The following is a 15554-nucleotide window of genomic DNA, read 5'->3' on the forward strand; positions in this document are numbered from 1 at the left end:
CAGGTGATCCATCCACCTTGGCCTCCCAAAGTACTGGGATTACAGGTGTGAGCCACTGCACCCAGCCTAATTTTGTATTTTTAGTAGAGACTGGGTTTCACCATGTTGGTCAGGCTGATCTTGAACTGACCTCAGGTGATCTATCCACCTTGGCCTCCTAAAGTGCTGGGATTACAGGTATGAGCCACCACGTCCAGCCCAGAAATTTTTTTTAATGAGCTGGGTATAGTGGTGTGTGCCTGTGGTCCCAGCTACTTGGGAGGTCAAGGTTGAGTGAGCTGTGATCACGCCACTGCATTCCAGCCTGGACAACAGAGATCCTGTCTCAGAAAAAAAGATTTCTGCTGTTTAGTTGTTTTGAAAGAAAGTATTAAATCAGTCCTTAGATTCCTCACATAGAACTCTTTCATTTCCAGGCAGCAGGTGGTTTATATGTTTGTCAAACTTTTTTTTTTTTTTTTTTTTTTTTGAGACAGAGTCTCGCTCCGTCACCCAGGCTGGAGTGCAGTGGCCAGATCTCAGCTCACTGCAAGCTCCGCCTCCTGGGTTCACGCCATTCTCCTGCCTCAGCCTCCCGAGTAGCTGGGACTACAGGCGCCCGCCACCGCGCCCGGCTAGTTTTTTGTATTTTTTAGTAGAGATGGGGTTTCACCATGTTAGCCAGGATGGTCTCGATCTCCTGATCTCGTGATCCGCCCGTCTTGGCCTCCCAAAGTGCTGGGATTACAGGCTTGAGCCACCGCGCCCGGCCATCAAACTTTTTTTTTCTGTTGTTTGTTTTATTTCTGGAGAGACATGGTCTTGCTGTGTTGCCCAGGCTGGTCTCAAAACCCCTGGGCTCAAGTGATCCTCCCACCGTGGTCTCCCAAACTCCTGGGATTATAGGCGTGAGCCACCGCACCTGGCCTAAAATGTTTCTTGATAGGTCTGAAATGTTTTAAAAGACCTGACTTTTGAAAAAAAAAAAATGGTTCTCTTACCTTCCCCCGTTCCCTGCTGCGGTACCCAGCGTGCCTGGGGGATGTGATTGGTGTTTTCCCGAGTAGCACATGGGCAGGGCGGACTCAGATGCCAGTCCTGTGCTCTGTGTCCGTGTTGAGTGCAAGCCAGTGGAGCTGCAGACCTGCTGTTTCCAGTCTGTCTGCTGCGTGTTCCTCAGGCATTCCCTGAGACTGTGCGGAACAGCTCGTTGTGTTTTAATTTCCCTGTGGGCTGAGGCTGTCACCCTTTTGTTGCGGGTGTCTAAGCCAAGGACTCTGCTTAAATTCCATCCTTGCCACTCTTGGCTCAGCTCAGTCCTATTTCCCTTCCCAACAAGCAACCTGACATTCGTTTCATTTGTGTTTGTTTTGAGACGGAGTTTCGCTCTTGTTGCCCAGGCTAGAGTGCAGTGGCACAGTCTTGGCTCACTGCAACCTCCACCTCCCGGGTTCAAGCAATTATTTTGCCTCAGCCTCTCCAGTAGCTGGGATTACTGGTGCCTGCGACCATGCCCGGCTAATTTCTGCATTTTTAGTAGAGACAGGGTTTCACCATGTTGGCCAGGCTGGTCCCGAACTCCTGACCTCAGGTGATCTGCCCGTCTCAGTCTCCCAGAGTGCTGGGATGACAGGCGCGAGCCACCGCGCCCAGCCGCAACCTGACATTCGTTAGTGAAATGGGGCCCTGGCCCAGCCATAGAGACGTCCGTTACTGTGTAACCCTGGAACTGCCCAGTGTCCCCCCAAAATCACACATTCCATGGGTACATGATCCATAAATGGACACTGGGTAAACGTGGACCATGGAGCACCCCCCGCCGGCCCCTCCCTCCAGTCTGTGGTTGGACTGTGGTGAGATGTTCTCATGTGTCCAGGTCCCTGAGCGTGAGCAGTGTCTCCTCAGTGTCCAGTGCTACGTCGAGCAGCAGCTCTGCACACAGCGTGGACTCGGAAGACATGTACGCAGACCTGGCTAGCCCCGTGTCCTCAGCCAGCTCTCGGTCCCCAGCCCCAGCCCAGACCAGGAAGGAGAAAGGTATTCGGGGGCCCTGGTACCTTTAAGGAGTAGCTCCAGGGGAGGAGGGTGGCATCAGCACAGACTTTGCCTGGCTGTCGGTGTGGCCCCGGGAAAATCACCAGTACCCCCATGACTGCAGATTTGTCGTTGGTAGGAAAATCTAAGAAAGAAGATGGTGTTAAAGAGGAAAAGCGGAAAAGGGATTCGTCCACGCAACCACCTAAATCTGCAAAACCTCCAGCAGGGGGGAAGTCCTCCCAGCAGCCCTCGACCCCCCAGCAGGCACCCCCCGGGCAGCCCCAGCAGGGCACGTTTGTGGCCCACAAGGAGATCAAGTTGACACTGTTGAATAAGGTGAGGGCAAGGTCCCTGCTGGTGGCTCCCCCAGCGTCTGGGCCTGGGTCCATTTGCTTCCTGAGACAGCTTCCTCCTGGGGGACAGAACCTGAGTGAGGGCCAGTGGGGCCTTGCAGGTGTTGGCAGAGCCTGGGTGACAGAGCGAGACTCCATCTTCCCGGCCTGGGCCAGGAAGTGTGAGCATCTGGGGAGGTTCGGGTGCTGCCGGCCTCGCTCTGGACAGAGAGCGTGTTCTCTCTGTGCCTGTGGCCGCCATTCCCTGCCAGCCAGTCTCAACATAATACAGGAAGCAAGCCTCGGTCCCTGTCCTCTGCCCTCAGCAGGACACATCGCTGTCCTCTGCTGGAAGGTTAAGAAGCCTGGTTTCAGGGGTCCCAAGTCCTCCTAGAGTGGCCCCCATGGGGAGCAGGAAGGCCTTCAGGGTGCTTCCCATGGAACATGAAGGGCCCCAAGTGCACAGTGGGGGTGCCCTTGGTCCGGGTCATGGAGGCCTCACTTGGGGCTACAGGGTCTCATGGGCATGTGGTGGGACCTTTGGGAGCAGAGCAGTTTGCTGGCAAGGAAATGTTGTCTGGGGTGAGGACACAGCTGCTGTCTCCTGGCCCTGCCATCCTCACCAGCCTCTCGGTTGTCCCAGGCGGCTGATAAAGGAAGCAGGAAGCGCTATGAACCATCAGACAAGGACAGGCAGAGCCCTCCTCCAGCCAAGCGGGCCAACACATCCCCAGACCGAGGTGAGCCTCCCAGCCCCTAGGGGGCAGGGCAGGGGGCGGGAGCCTGGGGATGCGGAGCAGCTGGACTCAGACCCCATCGCTCTTAACAAGCAGGAGGGCCCAGAAAACATCTGACTTGCAGATTATGTCTGTCAGTATTACGATATTGAAAACTAAAACTAAGAAAAATTTTTAAATGTTTGTTTAAAAGTAACGACCAGGCGCGGTGGCTCACGCCTGTAATCCCAGCACTTTGGGAGGCTGAGGCGGGCAGATCACTTGAGGTCAGGAGTTCGAGACCAGCCTGGCCAACCTGGTAAAACCCTGTCTCTACTAAAAATACAAAAATTAAGCCGGGCGCAGTGGCTCACGCCTGTAATCCCAGCACTTTGGGAGGCCGGGGCAGGTAGATCACAAGGTCAGGAGATTGAGACCGTCCTGGCTAACACGGTGAAACCCCGTCTCTACTAAAAAATACAAAAAACTAGCCAGGCGAGGTGGCGGGTGCCTGTAGTCCCAGCTACTCGGCAGGCTGAGGCAGGAGAATGGTGTGAACCCGGGAGGCGGAGCTTGCAGTGAGCCGAAATAGCGCCACTGCACTCCAGCCTGGGTGACAGAGACTCCGTCATCCCAAAAAAAAAAAAAAATTAGCCGGGCATGGTGGCGGGCACCTGTAATCCCAGCTACTCAGGAGGCTGAGGCAGGAGAATCACTTGAACTGGGAGGCGGAGGTTGCAGTGAGCTAATACCACACTACTGCACTCCAGTCTGGCCACAGAGCAAGACTCTGTCTCAAAAATAAATAAATAAATAAATATAACAGTAATAGGCCGGGCATGGTGGCTCACACCTGTAATCTCAGCACTTTGGGAGGCCAAGGTGTGCAGATCATCTGAGGTCAGGAGTTCGAGACCAGCCTGGCTAACATGGTGAAACCACGTTGCTACTAAAACTACAAAAAATTAGTTGGGCATAGTGGCACGCATCTGTAGTCCCAGCTACTCAGGAGGCTGAGGCAGGAGAATCGCTTGAACCCGGGAGGCGGAGGTTGTAGTGAGCTGAGATTACGCCATTGCACTCCAGCTTGGGCAACAAGAGCAACTGTATTTTTCTTTTTTTTTTTTTTTTTTTTTTTTGAGACGGAGTCTTGCTCTGTCGTCCAGGCTGGAGTGCAGTGGCCGGATCTCAGCTCACTGCAAGCTCCGCCTCCCGGGTTCACGCCATCCTCCTGCCTCAGCCTCCCGAGTAGCTGGGACTACAGGCGCCCGCCACCTCGCCCGGCTAGTTTTTTTTATTTTTTAGTAGAGACGGGGTTTCACCATGTTAGCCAAGATGGTCTCGATCTCCTGACCTCGTGATCCGCCCGTCTCGGCCTCCCAAAGTGCTGGGATTACAGGCTTGAGCCACCGCGCCCAGCCTGTATTTTTCTTACACGTGTCATTTTTGCAAAATATAATTATATTTTCCAAAGCAAATGAGCAGGAATGGCATTGGTTTTTCCATTTTTGCAAATCTCTTCAGTCTGACTGACAGAAGACAGCTGGACCCACGTGCCTCGTGCCCTCTGGAGACCCTCCTGGGTTCTTGTGAACTGAGTGACAGGGCAGACAGTGTCTGTGTTACTGCTGAGCCACATAGACCTGAAAGGGCCTCGGGGACCCCCAGCCGTCCTGACCACACCCCAAGAACTGGGGCCCAGATGGAAAGACAGGGAGGTTGTCCTGGCTGGCTTTGATGGGTGGAACTTAAACCAGAGGACAAGGGGGCCTGGCCACCCGCACAGCCACTCCCAGACACAGAGAACAGGCAGGGGGCTTCAGACCCCTTCCCGAGTAGTTCTCTGAGTTTGTCGGGCGTAGGAAGAGGAAGCTGCTCACCTTTGTCCCTAAGCCCAGGGCAGTGTCCTGTGTGGTTGGTCTGGAACAGCCTCGCTGTCCTTGCCTGGGGTTGGAACCAGGGCCACTGGGGTCCTGCAGACCTTTGTTCACGCATGAGCCTTGGGCCTGCGCCGGGCAGTGGACCCTGCCTAGGCTGCCGCGCCTCCCTCCTAACATTGCCAGAGTGACACTCGTGGTCTCTCGGCTTTGCTTGTATGTCTTTACTGCCATGTCTTTTTTGTTGTTCTGTATTTGAAGCCCCATGTGATAAATTTCTTCAAAGCTAGGAAGGAGTTTTGTCTCTCTGCGCAAGATACTGGCTGCTTGGTGGAACCTGGAGCCCAGGTTTGGCCTCAGCCTCATTTCCGGATGCCTTGGTGTCCACATGTCTCTTCTCTTCTACTTGGCTCTTCCCTTTTTATTTCTTTATAAAAATGAAGGAGGTGAACTAAGCAGCCTCAGGCTTTAGAAGTGAGTCCCTGGTGTTGGTGAGGCCACCCACACTGCCATCCCCTGTAAGCCAGGAGGGTGGTCTCACTCTGTACCTATCACCCAGGTTCTCGGGACCGGAAGTCAGGTGGGAGACTGGGCTCCCCGAAGCCAGAGCGACAGAGAGGCCAGAACTCCAAAGCCCCTGCAGCCCCGGCTGACAGGTGAGTGGACCCAGCATGTGCCCTGGGCACACCGAGGGTGGCTAGCCTGAGCCTCTTTCCCAGGGAGGCCAGCAGCAGCAGGGCTAGCACTGGGCCAGGTTGGAGGTGCTCCAGCTCCTGTAGCTCCTGCTGGGCTGATGTGGTGAGGGACAGGGACAGGGAAGGGCAACCCCACTCCCACACACACACTCCTGCCCTGGTCGAGGCTGGAGGCTGCCCTCTGCTCCCCATGTCCTTGGGCAAAGAGCTCTGGGCACGGAGGTGGGAAGAAGAGCAGGTTGTGTGGGGCCAGCCCAGGACCCTCCCAGTCTCTACTCCACAAAGCCCGGCAGCCAGTGGCTAGGACCCGGCCTGCTTGTGGCAATGGGAGCCTGGCCATCCCGGGAGCCCCTTGCCTCTCCTGGTGGCCACTGAGTACTCAGTGGAGGTTCCCCTTCAGGGAGGGCACCGCACTGCTGCTTCCACCTCAGACGTGGCTTCTGGGGGCTCAAGGTCTTCCCCACCCCCTTGTAGGAAGCGCCAGCTGTCACCACAGTCCAAGAGCTCCAGCAAGGTCACGAGCGTGCCCGGCAAAGCCTCGGATCCCGGCGCCGCCAGCACCAAATCAGGGAAGGCCAGCACGCTGTCGCGGCGGGAGGAGCTGCTGAAACAGCTGAAGGCCGTGGAGGACGCTATTGCGCGCAAGCGGGCCAAGATCCCTGGGAAAGCATAGGCCGTGCCCCTGACCGGACTGGACGCATTTTTATACATAGGGTAAGCGCAGCCATTTTGGATTTTGCAGTTAATGTCTTATTTTGGCTGTGATTCTTTTTAAAAAGTAAAAAAGAAAAAAAAGTTTCTCAGCTGGAAAAGAAGCCACACAGGAGATGACGACGACGCTGAGTCCCAGCCTCCCTCCCCAGAGCAGAAGTCCCACAGGACAGACACAGACAGCGCGAGTGACCAGCACAGTTCTCATGTAAATTACAAGCCCCAGCCGCCAGCCCCGCCTTCTCTTCCTCCTCCACCGTCTTCTTCCCTGGCCCTGGTCAGGCCTGGGCCTGTGGAGCCCCAGCTCTGCGTCCCCAGCCTGGGTCCAGGCAGCCAGGCTCCCTCCTGAGCTGAGAAATGGAACCTCGCGAACCACTGGTGGCACCTCCTTCTCCTCCCCGCCCCTGATCACCCGCCCCCGGATCAGAAATATATCTATATTCTCGACTAAAGTCTCATCAGGAAATACTTCCTGTCTTTTATTTTAAGCATCAAATTGTTTTAGTTGATTTAAACAGGAAAAACAGAAAAGACCAAAAAAAAAAAGGCCAAGGGTATTGTTGGGGCGTCTGTCTAATGTGGAGGGTCTTTTTTGAGGGGTCTCCTAAAATAAAATATTTTGATAAGCAGCTGTTCTTGCCCTTGTGGTGTGTGCGCCCTCTGCCCAAGCACAGCCCCGTCTGCCTCTGTGTCGTGCACTGCACTTGGCCCAGCACTCGGGAGCTGCTGGGGGGCGAGGGTGTGGCTGCGCGCTCACTCCCCCTGGGAGGACCGGCCATGGAGCAGCTCCTGCCTTCAGACCCCAGCCCAGGGAAGCACTGCACCTCAGTTTCTCCATTTGTGGGGCTGGGTTGGGCGTTCCTTGGTTCATGAGATGGAGGTACCTTCCCTGCAGGGGCTATGGAGCTGCTGGAGGGGAAGAGGTCCGGGGCTGACTCCCAGCCCTGAGCCCAGCTGCCACCTCTGCAGTGACCACCACCGGCTCCGTGTGCAGGCCCCAGACCTGCTGAGCCAGGCCCCATGTGTAATGCCACGTTCCACAGCAGGGGCCACCAGCAGAGCCCCCCAGGAGCCCCCGCTGTCGCTGTCTGCTCTCCACCTTGAAAGCCACAGGCCTGCACCTGGGCAGAGGCCTCCCAGGTACACGCTCCAGGGCCTCCAGCACCTCCTTTAATCAGATGCAAGGAGCCGCAGTGTGGTGCCCACGCCTGTGGCCCACCCGTGTCCCTCATCTGCTTCCTGACACGAGGTTTGGGATGAGACCCCCAAGAGAGAGCTCCCTCCCCCAGGGCTGCGAGTGGAGCCCCAGGGAGGCAGCAACGCGCACTTCTGCTCCCCGCCTGACCTGCGTCCGTGCCACTCTTCTCTGGATTAAAGAGTGTGGGCAGAGGAGCTGGGCGTGAGTGAGCACTGCAGCTGGACCGCCTGTGCACTCCTGAGGGAACTGTTTCCCATTTTATGTCCACGTCCCTCCTACAGCACAGGCCACACAGTTCATCTTGTGTCCCAGCAGCTGGATCATGTGTCTCAGCAATGGCTTTTTTTTTTTTTTTTTTGAGACGAAGTCTCGCTCTGTCACCCAGGCTGGAGTGCAGTGGCGCGACCTCGGCTCACTGCAACCTCTGCCTCCTGGGTTCACGCCATTCTCCTGCCTCAGCCTCCTGAGTAGCTGGGACTACAGGCGCCGCCACCACACCCAGCTAGTTTTTTGTATTTTGAGTAGAGACGGTTTCATTGTGTTAGCCAGGATGGTCTCGATCTCCTGACCTCGTGATCCGCCCGCCTCAGCCTCCCAAAGTGCTGGGATGACAGGCGTGAGCCGCCGCGCCCGGCCACCATTTTTTGAGGCTTATCAGATTTGCCATCAGGTCAAAGCCAGGTGCAAAGGAAATTCCCATTCTCTGGATAGGGTGGCCTTCAAGGCCACGGAGCTGGAGTCCAGGCCACTCTGGGTGCCAGCCTGCAGCCTGTCATTTGTGGGCTGTACCATGAGGGCTGGAGGCCAGGAAATGGTGCCTTGTGCCTCCAGTGTGGGGCACCTCAAACTGGCGCCTACAGTGACTGTCTGTCTCCGGCCAGGAGCGGACAGGTGAGCCCACCGCAGCTCACATGTGGACTGGGACCAGGCGAGACCCCCTCTGCAGCTGGTCAGCCCCCAGCCACAGCCCTGGGCACCGCAGTCTGGAGCTGGGTTTGAACTCGCACCAGGTGGCAGTGGACCCCAGGTGTGGCTACCCATCCCTCTGGCTCTTGGACATTGGTGTAGAGGGGCCTGTCCTAGGAGGGTGACTGCCCCCATGTGGTCGAGTGGAGAGGATGTTCAGTCAGGCAGCTGGGAAGGGTGGCCTTGCTGTGTGACGGGCATCCACGGGTGTCCACGCCCTCCAGGGATGTCCTGCTCCAGGCGGTTAGTGCTCACGTCCTCCTTGCTCCCCATGCAGTGACTGGAAAGCCTGTGTGGGGTTCTGGCAATGGCACCCGCCTGCCAGCCCCTCCCAGGGCGTGCCCCAGGGCCTCTGCCCTCTGCCTGCAGCCCCTCCCCCACAGCCACGCTCCTACCCACCCCTTTGGGCTTTGGGTGGGCAGGCGGATGTAGACCCCGCTTGGAGGCGGTGGCCCTAGGGGGATCCACAGAAGGGGAAAAGGCTGAGACACGAGACCACTCCTGATGGGGAAAACCCATGGGGGGTGTGGCGTGGTGGCACCTCAGGGAGGGGCCCTCTGCTGTCCCAGCCAACGTCTCATGACGATTTTGCACCCCCGCCAGCAGTGCCCCCCCCCCCCCGCCCACCCGGCTGGACACACCTGTTGTGAGCAGCTGCGTGTGACCCGCTGTGCACCTGCGCCTTGATGTGGGGGAGACCCTGCAGAGAGGGTCCCCTTCCGCCCTGCCCAGTGCCCTCCCTGCCTCACCCCTCCTCCCACAGGCCCGCTCAGGGCGCTAAAGGGCTCCTGGCTGTGGGTCCGTCCTTCCCTGCGTCTGAGGGACGTCCCCCGCGCTGCCTCTGACCCGCCCGGCTCTGCGTTTGTCTGAGACCCCTCGTTCCGCACCAGGGTCCGCGTTCCCCACCAGGGTCCGGGGACGTGGTCTGCTGGGCGCGGGCCCGGGTTGTGGTTTGAGAGCCGGCCTGTCCGGACCTCCGCCTCCGGGCCGCCCTCCAGCCTTCCTGCCGCCGCCTTTCCAGTCTTGCCCAACCCGGTATTTCTGCGCTTGCCTCAGCCACCCGCAGGAGCGCAGGCCGCCCTGCCTCCTCCCGTCCTCTGCGCCCACGGGACCCCGGACCCCGCCCAGTCCGCAGGTCCCGCAGGTCCCCCCGGGCGTGTCTTCCTGGCCCTGCGACCCCCGGGACAGCGCTGGGAGCGCGCGGAAGGTGGGGAGGCGCGCGGCCCTGGCCGGGTCCCTGGCTCCGTTCTCGTGGTGCAGCCTGTGCCTGGGGGTCCGGCCGTCACACCTCAGAACCGAGCTGAGCGGAAGATGGGGCAGCGGCCGCTGGGAAGAAGGCAGCCCCAGGTCGGGGAGGAAGGCGGCGGGGGCGGAGTGGAGTCCACGGTGGGGCTGCCTCCTTCCATCCTCCCCTGGGCGGGACACCGGATACAAGGGGGAGCGGGAGGGAGCAGACGACGGTCGGGGGCCAGGGAGAACACTCCTGTGCCTGGGAGCTCCGGCTCCCTCTGCTCGCTCCCTCCTGCCGAACTTTCCCACTCAGCCATTTACCTCCTCAGGCACTGGCTGCCGCCATCGGCTGACCAGGTCCTGCCCCAGAGAACCGCGTGTGGCCCACGTGTGGACAGACCTGATCCCCATGCCAGGAGGGAGGGTCACTGGCTCTACCTGGGGATGGGGGATGGGGGCGAGAGCACCAGGCCGAGGTGGAGGGCTTCTCACTCTCCCCCTCTTTTCCTGGCCTTTTCCTCCATTCCCTCTGGCTCCTATCGTCCCCTCCCCCTTCCTCTTTCTTGGGCATGGCTGAGCAGGTCGTGCACTGCACAAGGACTCCCCGCAGAGGATGAGGACCGACATCAGCTTGTCCTTCCCTCCCAACACTGTGCGTTCCCTAACCCTGCACGAAGGCACCCTACTCCCCTCCTCAAGATTCCCCACCCAGCATGGCCTGCAGCCCCAGCCCCAAACCACAGCTGGGCAGGTTGGGCAGAAGCACTGGGGAGGCCAGGCCTGGCCATGCTGAGCGTGGTGACTCGTCAGGGTTTGCACAAAACATCTTGGGCACCCACCTGCAGGCCCCTCGGGATGTTTCCGATGAGGCTTCCCCGGGCCCCTCTCTGTGGCAGAAGAAGGGGCCCCAGGGCTGCTTTGTAGGTCTCAGCCTAGGGGAGGCCCCCAGAGATGCCCAAGCCAGGGAGGGGCCCAGCCCCCTCCCCCGGGCTGTGCTTGGCATGCAGAGGTTGCGGGGGATCTTGAGTTTTTGTCCCCAGAATGACTGAGTAGACTCTGGAGAAGACAAACCCCGCCCCACTGCCGCTGCCCTGTCTCACACCAGTAAGAGTGCCCGTCAGCCTCCTGGCGGCAGGTGCTGCGGACTGCGACCACCTGAGCCAGGCAGTGACACTAATGCGCCTCAGGGCAGCCTTGGCACTGGAGCTGCTGTCATCCCACTTTACACACGGGGAGAGCCACTCTCCTCCCTCCTTTTTCCAATCTGTGTTATTTACAAATCACCCTCCTGTGTGCCCCGCACCACTCTCAGCCCTGAGTACACAGAGGGGGCTGCCACAGACGTGGCCCTCAAGGCGCTCAGGCCACGTTTAGGGGAGGGCTACGAGGGGCTGCAATTTTTCTGAAACAGGCAAGCACCCTGCAGAAAGGCCTGTATCATCAGCCCAGCCTAAGGCAGAGACAACCCACACAGGAGCACCTGTCCTGCTGGGGATGCGGTGGCTCCTGCTATGTCCTGGAAAAGGCTCTCCCGCAGCCTGATGCGACCTGTGAACGTGCGCTCATTTGGAAAAGGGGCTTTTGCTTTGATGTAATTAGGGAAAGGATCTTGAGATGCCCCGTCCTGGGTTAAGACAGGTCCCACATCCTGAGAAGGTGGGAGGGATTATCATTTAGACTGGACCCTAAATCCAGCAACCCATGTCCTTATAAACCACAGAAGAGGATAAGACGGATGCAGCAGAGAGGCCACGGGAGGAGCTGCAAGCCCAGGAAACCGAGGGTTCGAAGAGCCTCCAGGAGGACCCAACCTTGAACACACCTTGATATCAGACTCCCAGCTCCATGGCCTCGTGGAATAAACTTCTGCCATTTCACACCCCCCAGTTTGTGGTGCATGGTTAGCACAGCCCTAGGAAACCAGCACAGATAGTGAGCTCCCCATCATAGGAGGTATGCAAGCAGAGGGTGGGTGGGCAGAGGCACTATAGGGAGGAGCAGCCCCCGGGACTCCAGCAATCTGTCTTTGATTCTTCCCAGACTGTTAACCCTGGAGCACGGCCTCCTTCACCCCCAGAGGCCTATGGCAGATAAGCCGAGAGCCACACAGTGGCCAAGAGGAGGTACTGGAGGGCCCAGGGGTCCCAGTGCTGCCTCAGCCCCACCCCACTTGGGGGCTTTTGTGTTCAGAGAGACTGAGGTTTTAAGCTTAGAGGACGCCTCTGTGGAACACATCTGCACTGCGGCAGGGGAGGAAAGGCTGAGGACACAGAAGCACCCACCCTCCCGCCCTCACCCCGAAGCTGAGGGGACCAGGGCGGACAGATTCCCCCACCTTTGGTGTGGCCAGGGGCCCTGGGGACCCCAGGGGAACCCTCCTCAGGATGACATCAAACCCCCGGTATTCAAAACTTCCCGAGCTCTGGACCCAGCTGTCCCCTTTCCAGGGAAACAAAGGCACCTCCAGCACCCCCACCCCAGCCAGCCTCACCAAGCAGGGAGGCCAAAGGCAGCTCCTGGCCCCACTTACATTCCTATGTGTGCTGTTCACACTTCACACCTCACATCTCACTTCTCACACCTCACTGCTCACACCTCACACCTCCTCACACCTCACATCTCCTCACACCTCACACCTCACACTTCACACCTCACTCCTCACACCTCACTCCTCACACCTCACTCCTCACACCTCACTCTTCACACCTCCTCACACCTCCCACCTCCTACCTCACTCCTCACACCTCACTCCTCACATCTCACTCCTCACACCTCACTCCTCCTCACTCTTCACACCTCACTCCTCACACCTCACTCCTCACTCCTCACACCTCCCACCTCACACCTCACTCCTCACATCTCCTCACACCTCACACCTCACTCTTCACACCTCACTCCTCACTCCTCACACCTCCCACCTCACACCTCACTCCTCACATCTCCTCACACCTCACACCTCACTCTTCACACCTCACTCTTCACACCTCACTCCTCACACCTCACTCCTCACTCCTCACACCTCCCACCTCCTCACACCTCACTCCTCAGACCTCACACCTCAGACCTTACACCTCACTCCTCACACCTCACACCTCACACCTCACTCCTCACACCTCACACTTCCTCACACCTCATATCTCACTCCTGACACCTCACACCTCACTCCTCACACCTTACTCCTCAAACCTCACTCCTCATTCCTCACACCTCACTCCTCACACCTCACACCTCACACCTCACTCCTCACACCTCACACCTCACTCCTCACTCCTCACACTTCACACCTCACTCCTCATTCCTCACACCTCACTCCTCACACCTCACACTTCACACCTCACTCCTCATTCCTCACACCTCACTCCTCACACCTCACTCCTCACACCTCACTCCACACTCCTCACACTTCACACCTCACCCCTCACACCTCACACCTCACTCCACACATCTCACACCTCACACCTCCTCACACCTCACTCCCTCCTCACACCTCACCCCTCGCTGCTCACACCTCACTCCTCACACCTCACACCTCACTCCTCACTCCTCACACCTCACATCTCACTCTCTCTCCTCACACCTCACTCCTCACTCCTCACACCTCCTCACACCTCACTCCTCAGACCTCACACCTCACTCCTCACACCTCACACCTCCTCACACCTCATATGTCACTCCTGACACCTCACACCGCACTCCTCACACCTCACTTCTCACACCTCCTCATTCCTCACACCTTGCTCCTCACACCTCACACCTCACACCTCACTCCTCACTCCTCACACCTCACCCCTCACACCTCACACCTCACTCCTCACGTCTCCTCACACCTCACACCTCCTCACACCTCACCCCTCGCTCCTCACACCTCACTCCTCACTCCTCACACCTCACTCCTCACACCTCACACCTCACTCACTCCTCACACCTCATTCCTCGCTCCTCACACCTCACTCCTCACACCTCACTCCTCACTCCTCACACCTCACTCCTCACTCCTCACACTTCACTCCTCCTCACACCTCACACCTCCTCACACCTCACCCCTCGCTCCTCACACCTCACTCCTCACTCCTCACACCTCACTCCTCACACCTCACACCTCACTCACTCCTCACACCTCATTCCTCACTCCTCACACCTCACTCCTCACACCTCACTCCTCACTCCTCACACCTCACTCCTCACTCCTCACACTTCACTCCTCCTCACACCTCACACCTCCTCACACCTCACTCCTCCTCTCACCTCACACCACACTCCTCACACCTCACTCCTCACTCCTCACACCTCCCACCTCCTCACACCTCACTCCTCAGACCTCACACCTCAGACCTTACACCTCACTCCTCACACCTCCTCACACCTCACTCCTCAGACCTCACACCTCACTCCTCACACCTCCTCACATCTCATATCTCACTCCTGACACCTCACGCCTCACTCCTCACACCTCACATCTCCTCACACCTCAGTCCTCAGACCTCACACCTCACTCCTCACACCTCACACCTCCTCACACCTCCAACTCAGACTTTTTAGCTTGAACTTTTTCTCAATAAAACCACAGAAGCTTGGGCCAGGCACAGTGACTCACACCTGTAATCCCAGCATTTTGGGAGGCCAAGGTGGGCAGATCACGAGGTCAGGAGATTGAGACCATCTCAGCTAATACGGTGAAAGCCTGTCTCTACTAAAAATACAAAAATTAGCCAGGTGGGCACCTGTAGTCCCAGCTACTCAAGAGGCTGAGGCAGGAGAATGGTGTGAACCCGAGAAGCCGAGCTTGTAGTGAGCCGAGATCACACCACTGCACTCCAGACTGGGCAACAGGGCGAGACACTACCTCAGAAAACAACAACAACAACAACAACAACAACACAGAAGCCCAACAGAGACCTGAAGACCTGCTTCCCCATCTCCTCCAGGACCTCTCCCACCTGGGTGAAGGGGGCACGTGAGCCTCAGCTGATCTTGATCATCTCAGCTAAAACACTGAACCACCCTCAGCACCCACCAGCAGGGGACGGAGGAGAACTGTATAGGGTACCAAAGCGCCACGCCACCATCAGGTCCAGATGAAAACCTACAAGTTGAATCAGCAAGGTGCGGACGGATATGCAAGCAGAAACCCTCTTATAGAGGTTCAAGGCTGGTCACAGTGGCTCACTCCTATAATCCAGCACTTTGGGAGGCCAAGTCAAGCAGATCACTTGAGGTCAGGAGCCACAGACCAGCCTGGCCAATATGGCAAAACCCCATCTGTACTAAAAGTACAAAAATTAGCCATGCATGGTGGTGGGTGCCTGTAGTCCCAGCTACTCGGGAGACTGAGACAGGAGAATTGCTTGAACCTGGAAGGTGGAGGTTCCAGTAAGCTGAGATAGCGCCATTGCACTCCAGCTTGGGTGACCGCGAGACCCTGTCTCAAAAAAAAAAACAGTTTGAGAATGTCAGACAAGGCAGCACCCTGGGCAGGTGCTCAGGTTGGGCAGAGTCTCTCGGGGGAGGGGAGTAACAGGACGGAGCTCCCCAAGGGCTCCTTGCATGTCTGTGTCCTGATGCACAGCAGGTGGGGGCTGCGGGGACCAGAGAAGGAAGTGCCCCAGCTGGGCACTTCCCGAGAAGGAAGTGGTGCCGGAATTTCCCCCAGGTGTGGCCTCAGGTATAAGAGCGGCTGCTGCCAGGTGCATGGCCAGGTGCACCTGTGGGATTGCCGCCAAGTGTGCAGGCCGCTCCAAGCCCGGCCTGCCCTGCTGCCACCACCATGACAGTGAGCCTCTCCACATGCCACTTGGATGGTTGCCACTTGGATG

The 15554-nt window shown here is 58.0% G+C and overlaps 1 protein-coding gene across 2 annotated transcripts in view; it reads left to right on the forward strand.

Annotated features, from left to right (window-relative positions):
- Positions 1–6976, forward strand: part of LOC105488830 (zinc finger CCCH-type containing 18) — a 65668-nt gene extending 58692 nt beyond the window's left edge. For both annotated transcript variants that reach the window (XM_011753286.2, XM_011753289.2), the window contains 5 exons: positions 1856–2016; positions 2153–2352; positions 2992–3088; positions 5501–5597; positions 6111–6976. In XM_011753286.2, the coding sequence (XP_011751588.1) occupies positions 1856–2016; positions 2153–2352; positions 2992–3088; positions 5501–5597; positions 6111–6309 (754 nt within the window). In that variant the 3' untranslated portion in view covers positions 6310–6976. The remainder of the gene's footprint in view (positions 1–1855; positions 2017–2152; positions 2353–2991; positions 3089–5500; positions 5598–6110) is intronic.
- Positions 6977–15554: the final 8578 nt, after the last annotated feature.

This window comes from Macaca nemestrina, chromosome 18 (genome assembly GCF_043159975.1).
Source record: "Macaca nemestrina isolate mMacNem1 chromosome 18, mMacNem.hap1, whole genome shotgun sequence".
NCBI lineage: Eukaryota > Metazoa > Chordata > Mammalia > Primates > Cercopithecidae > Macaca > Macaca nemestrina.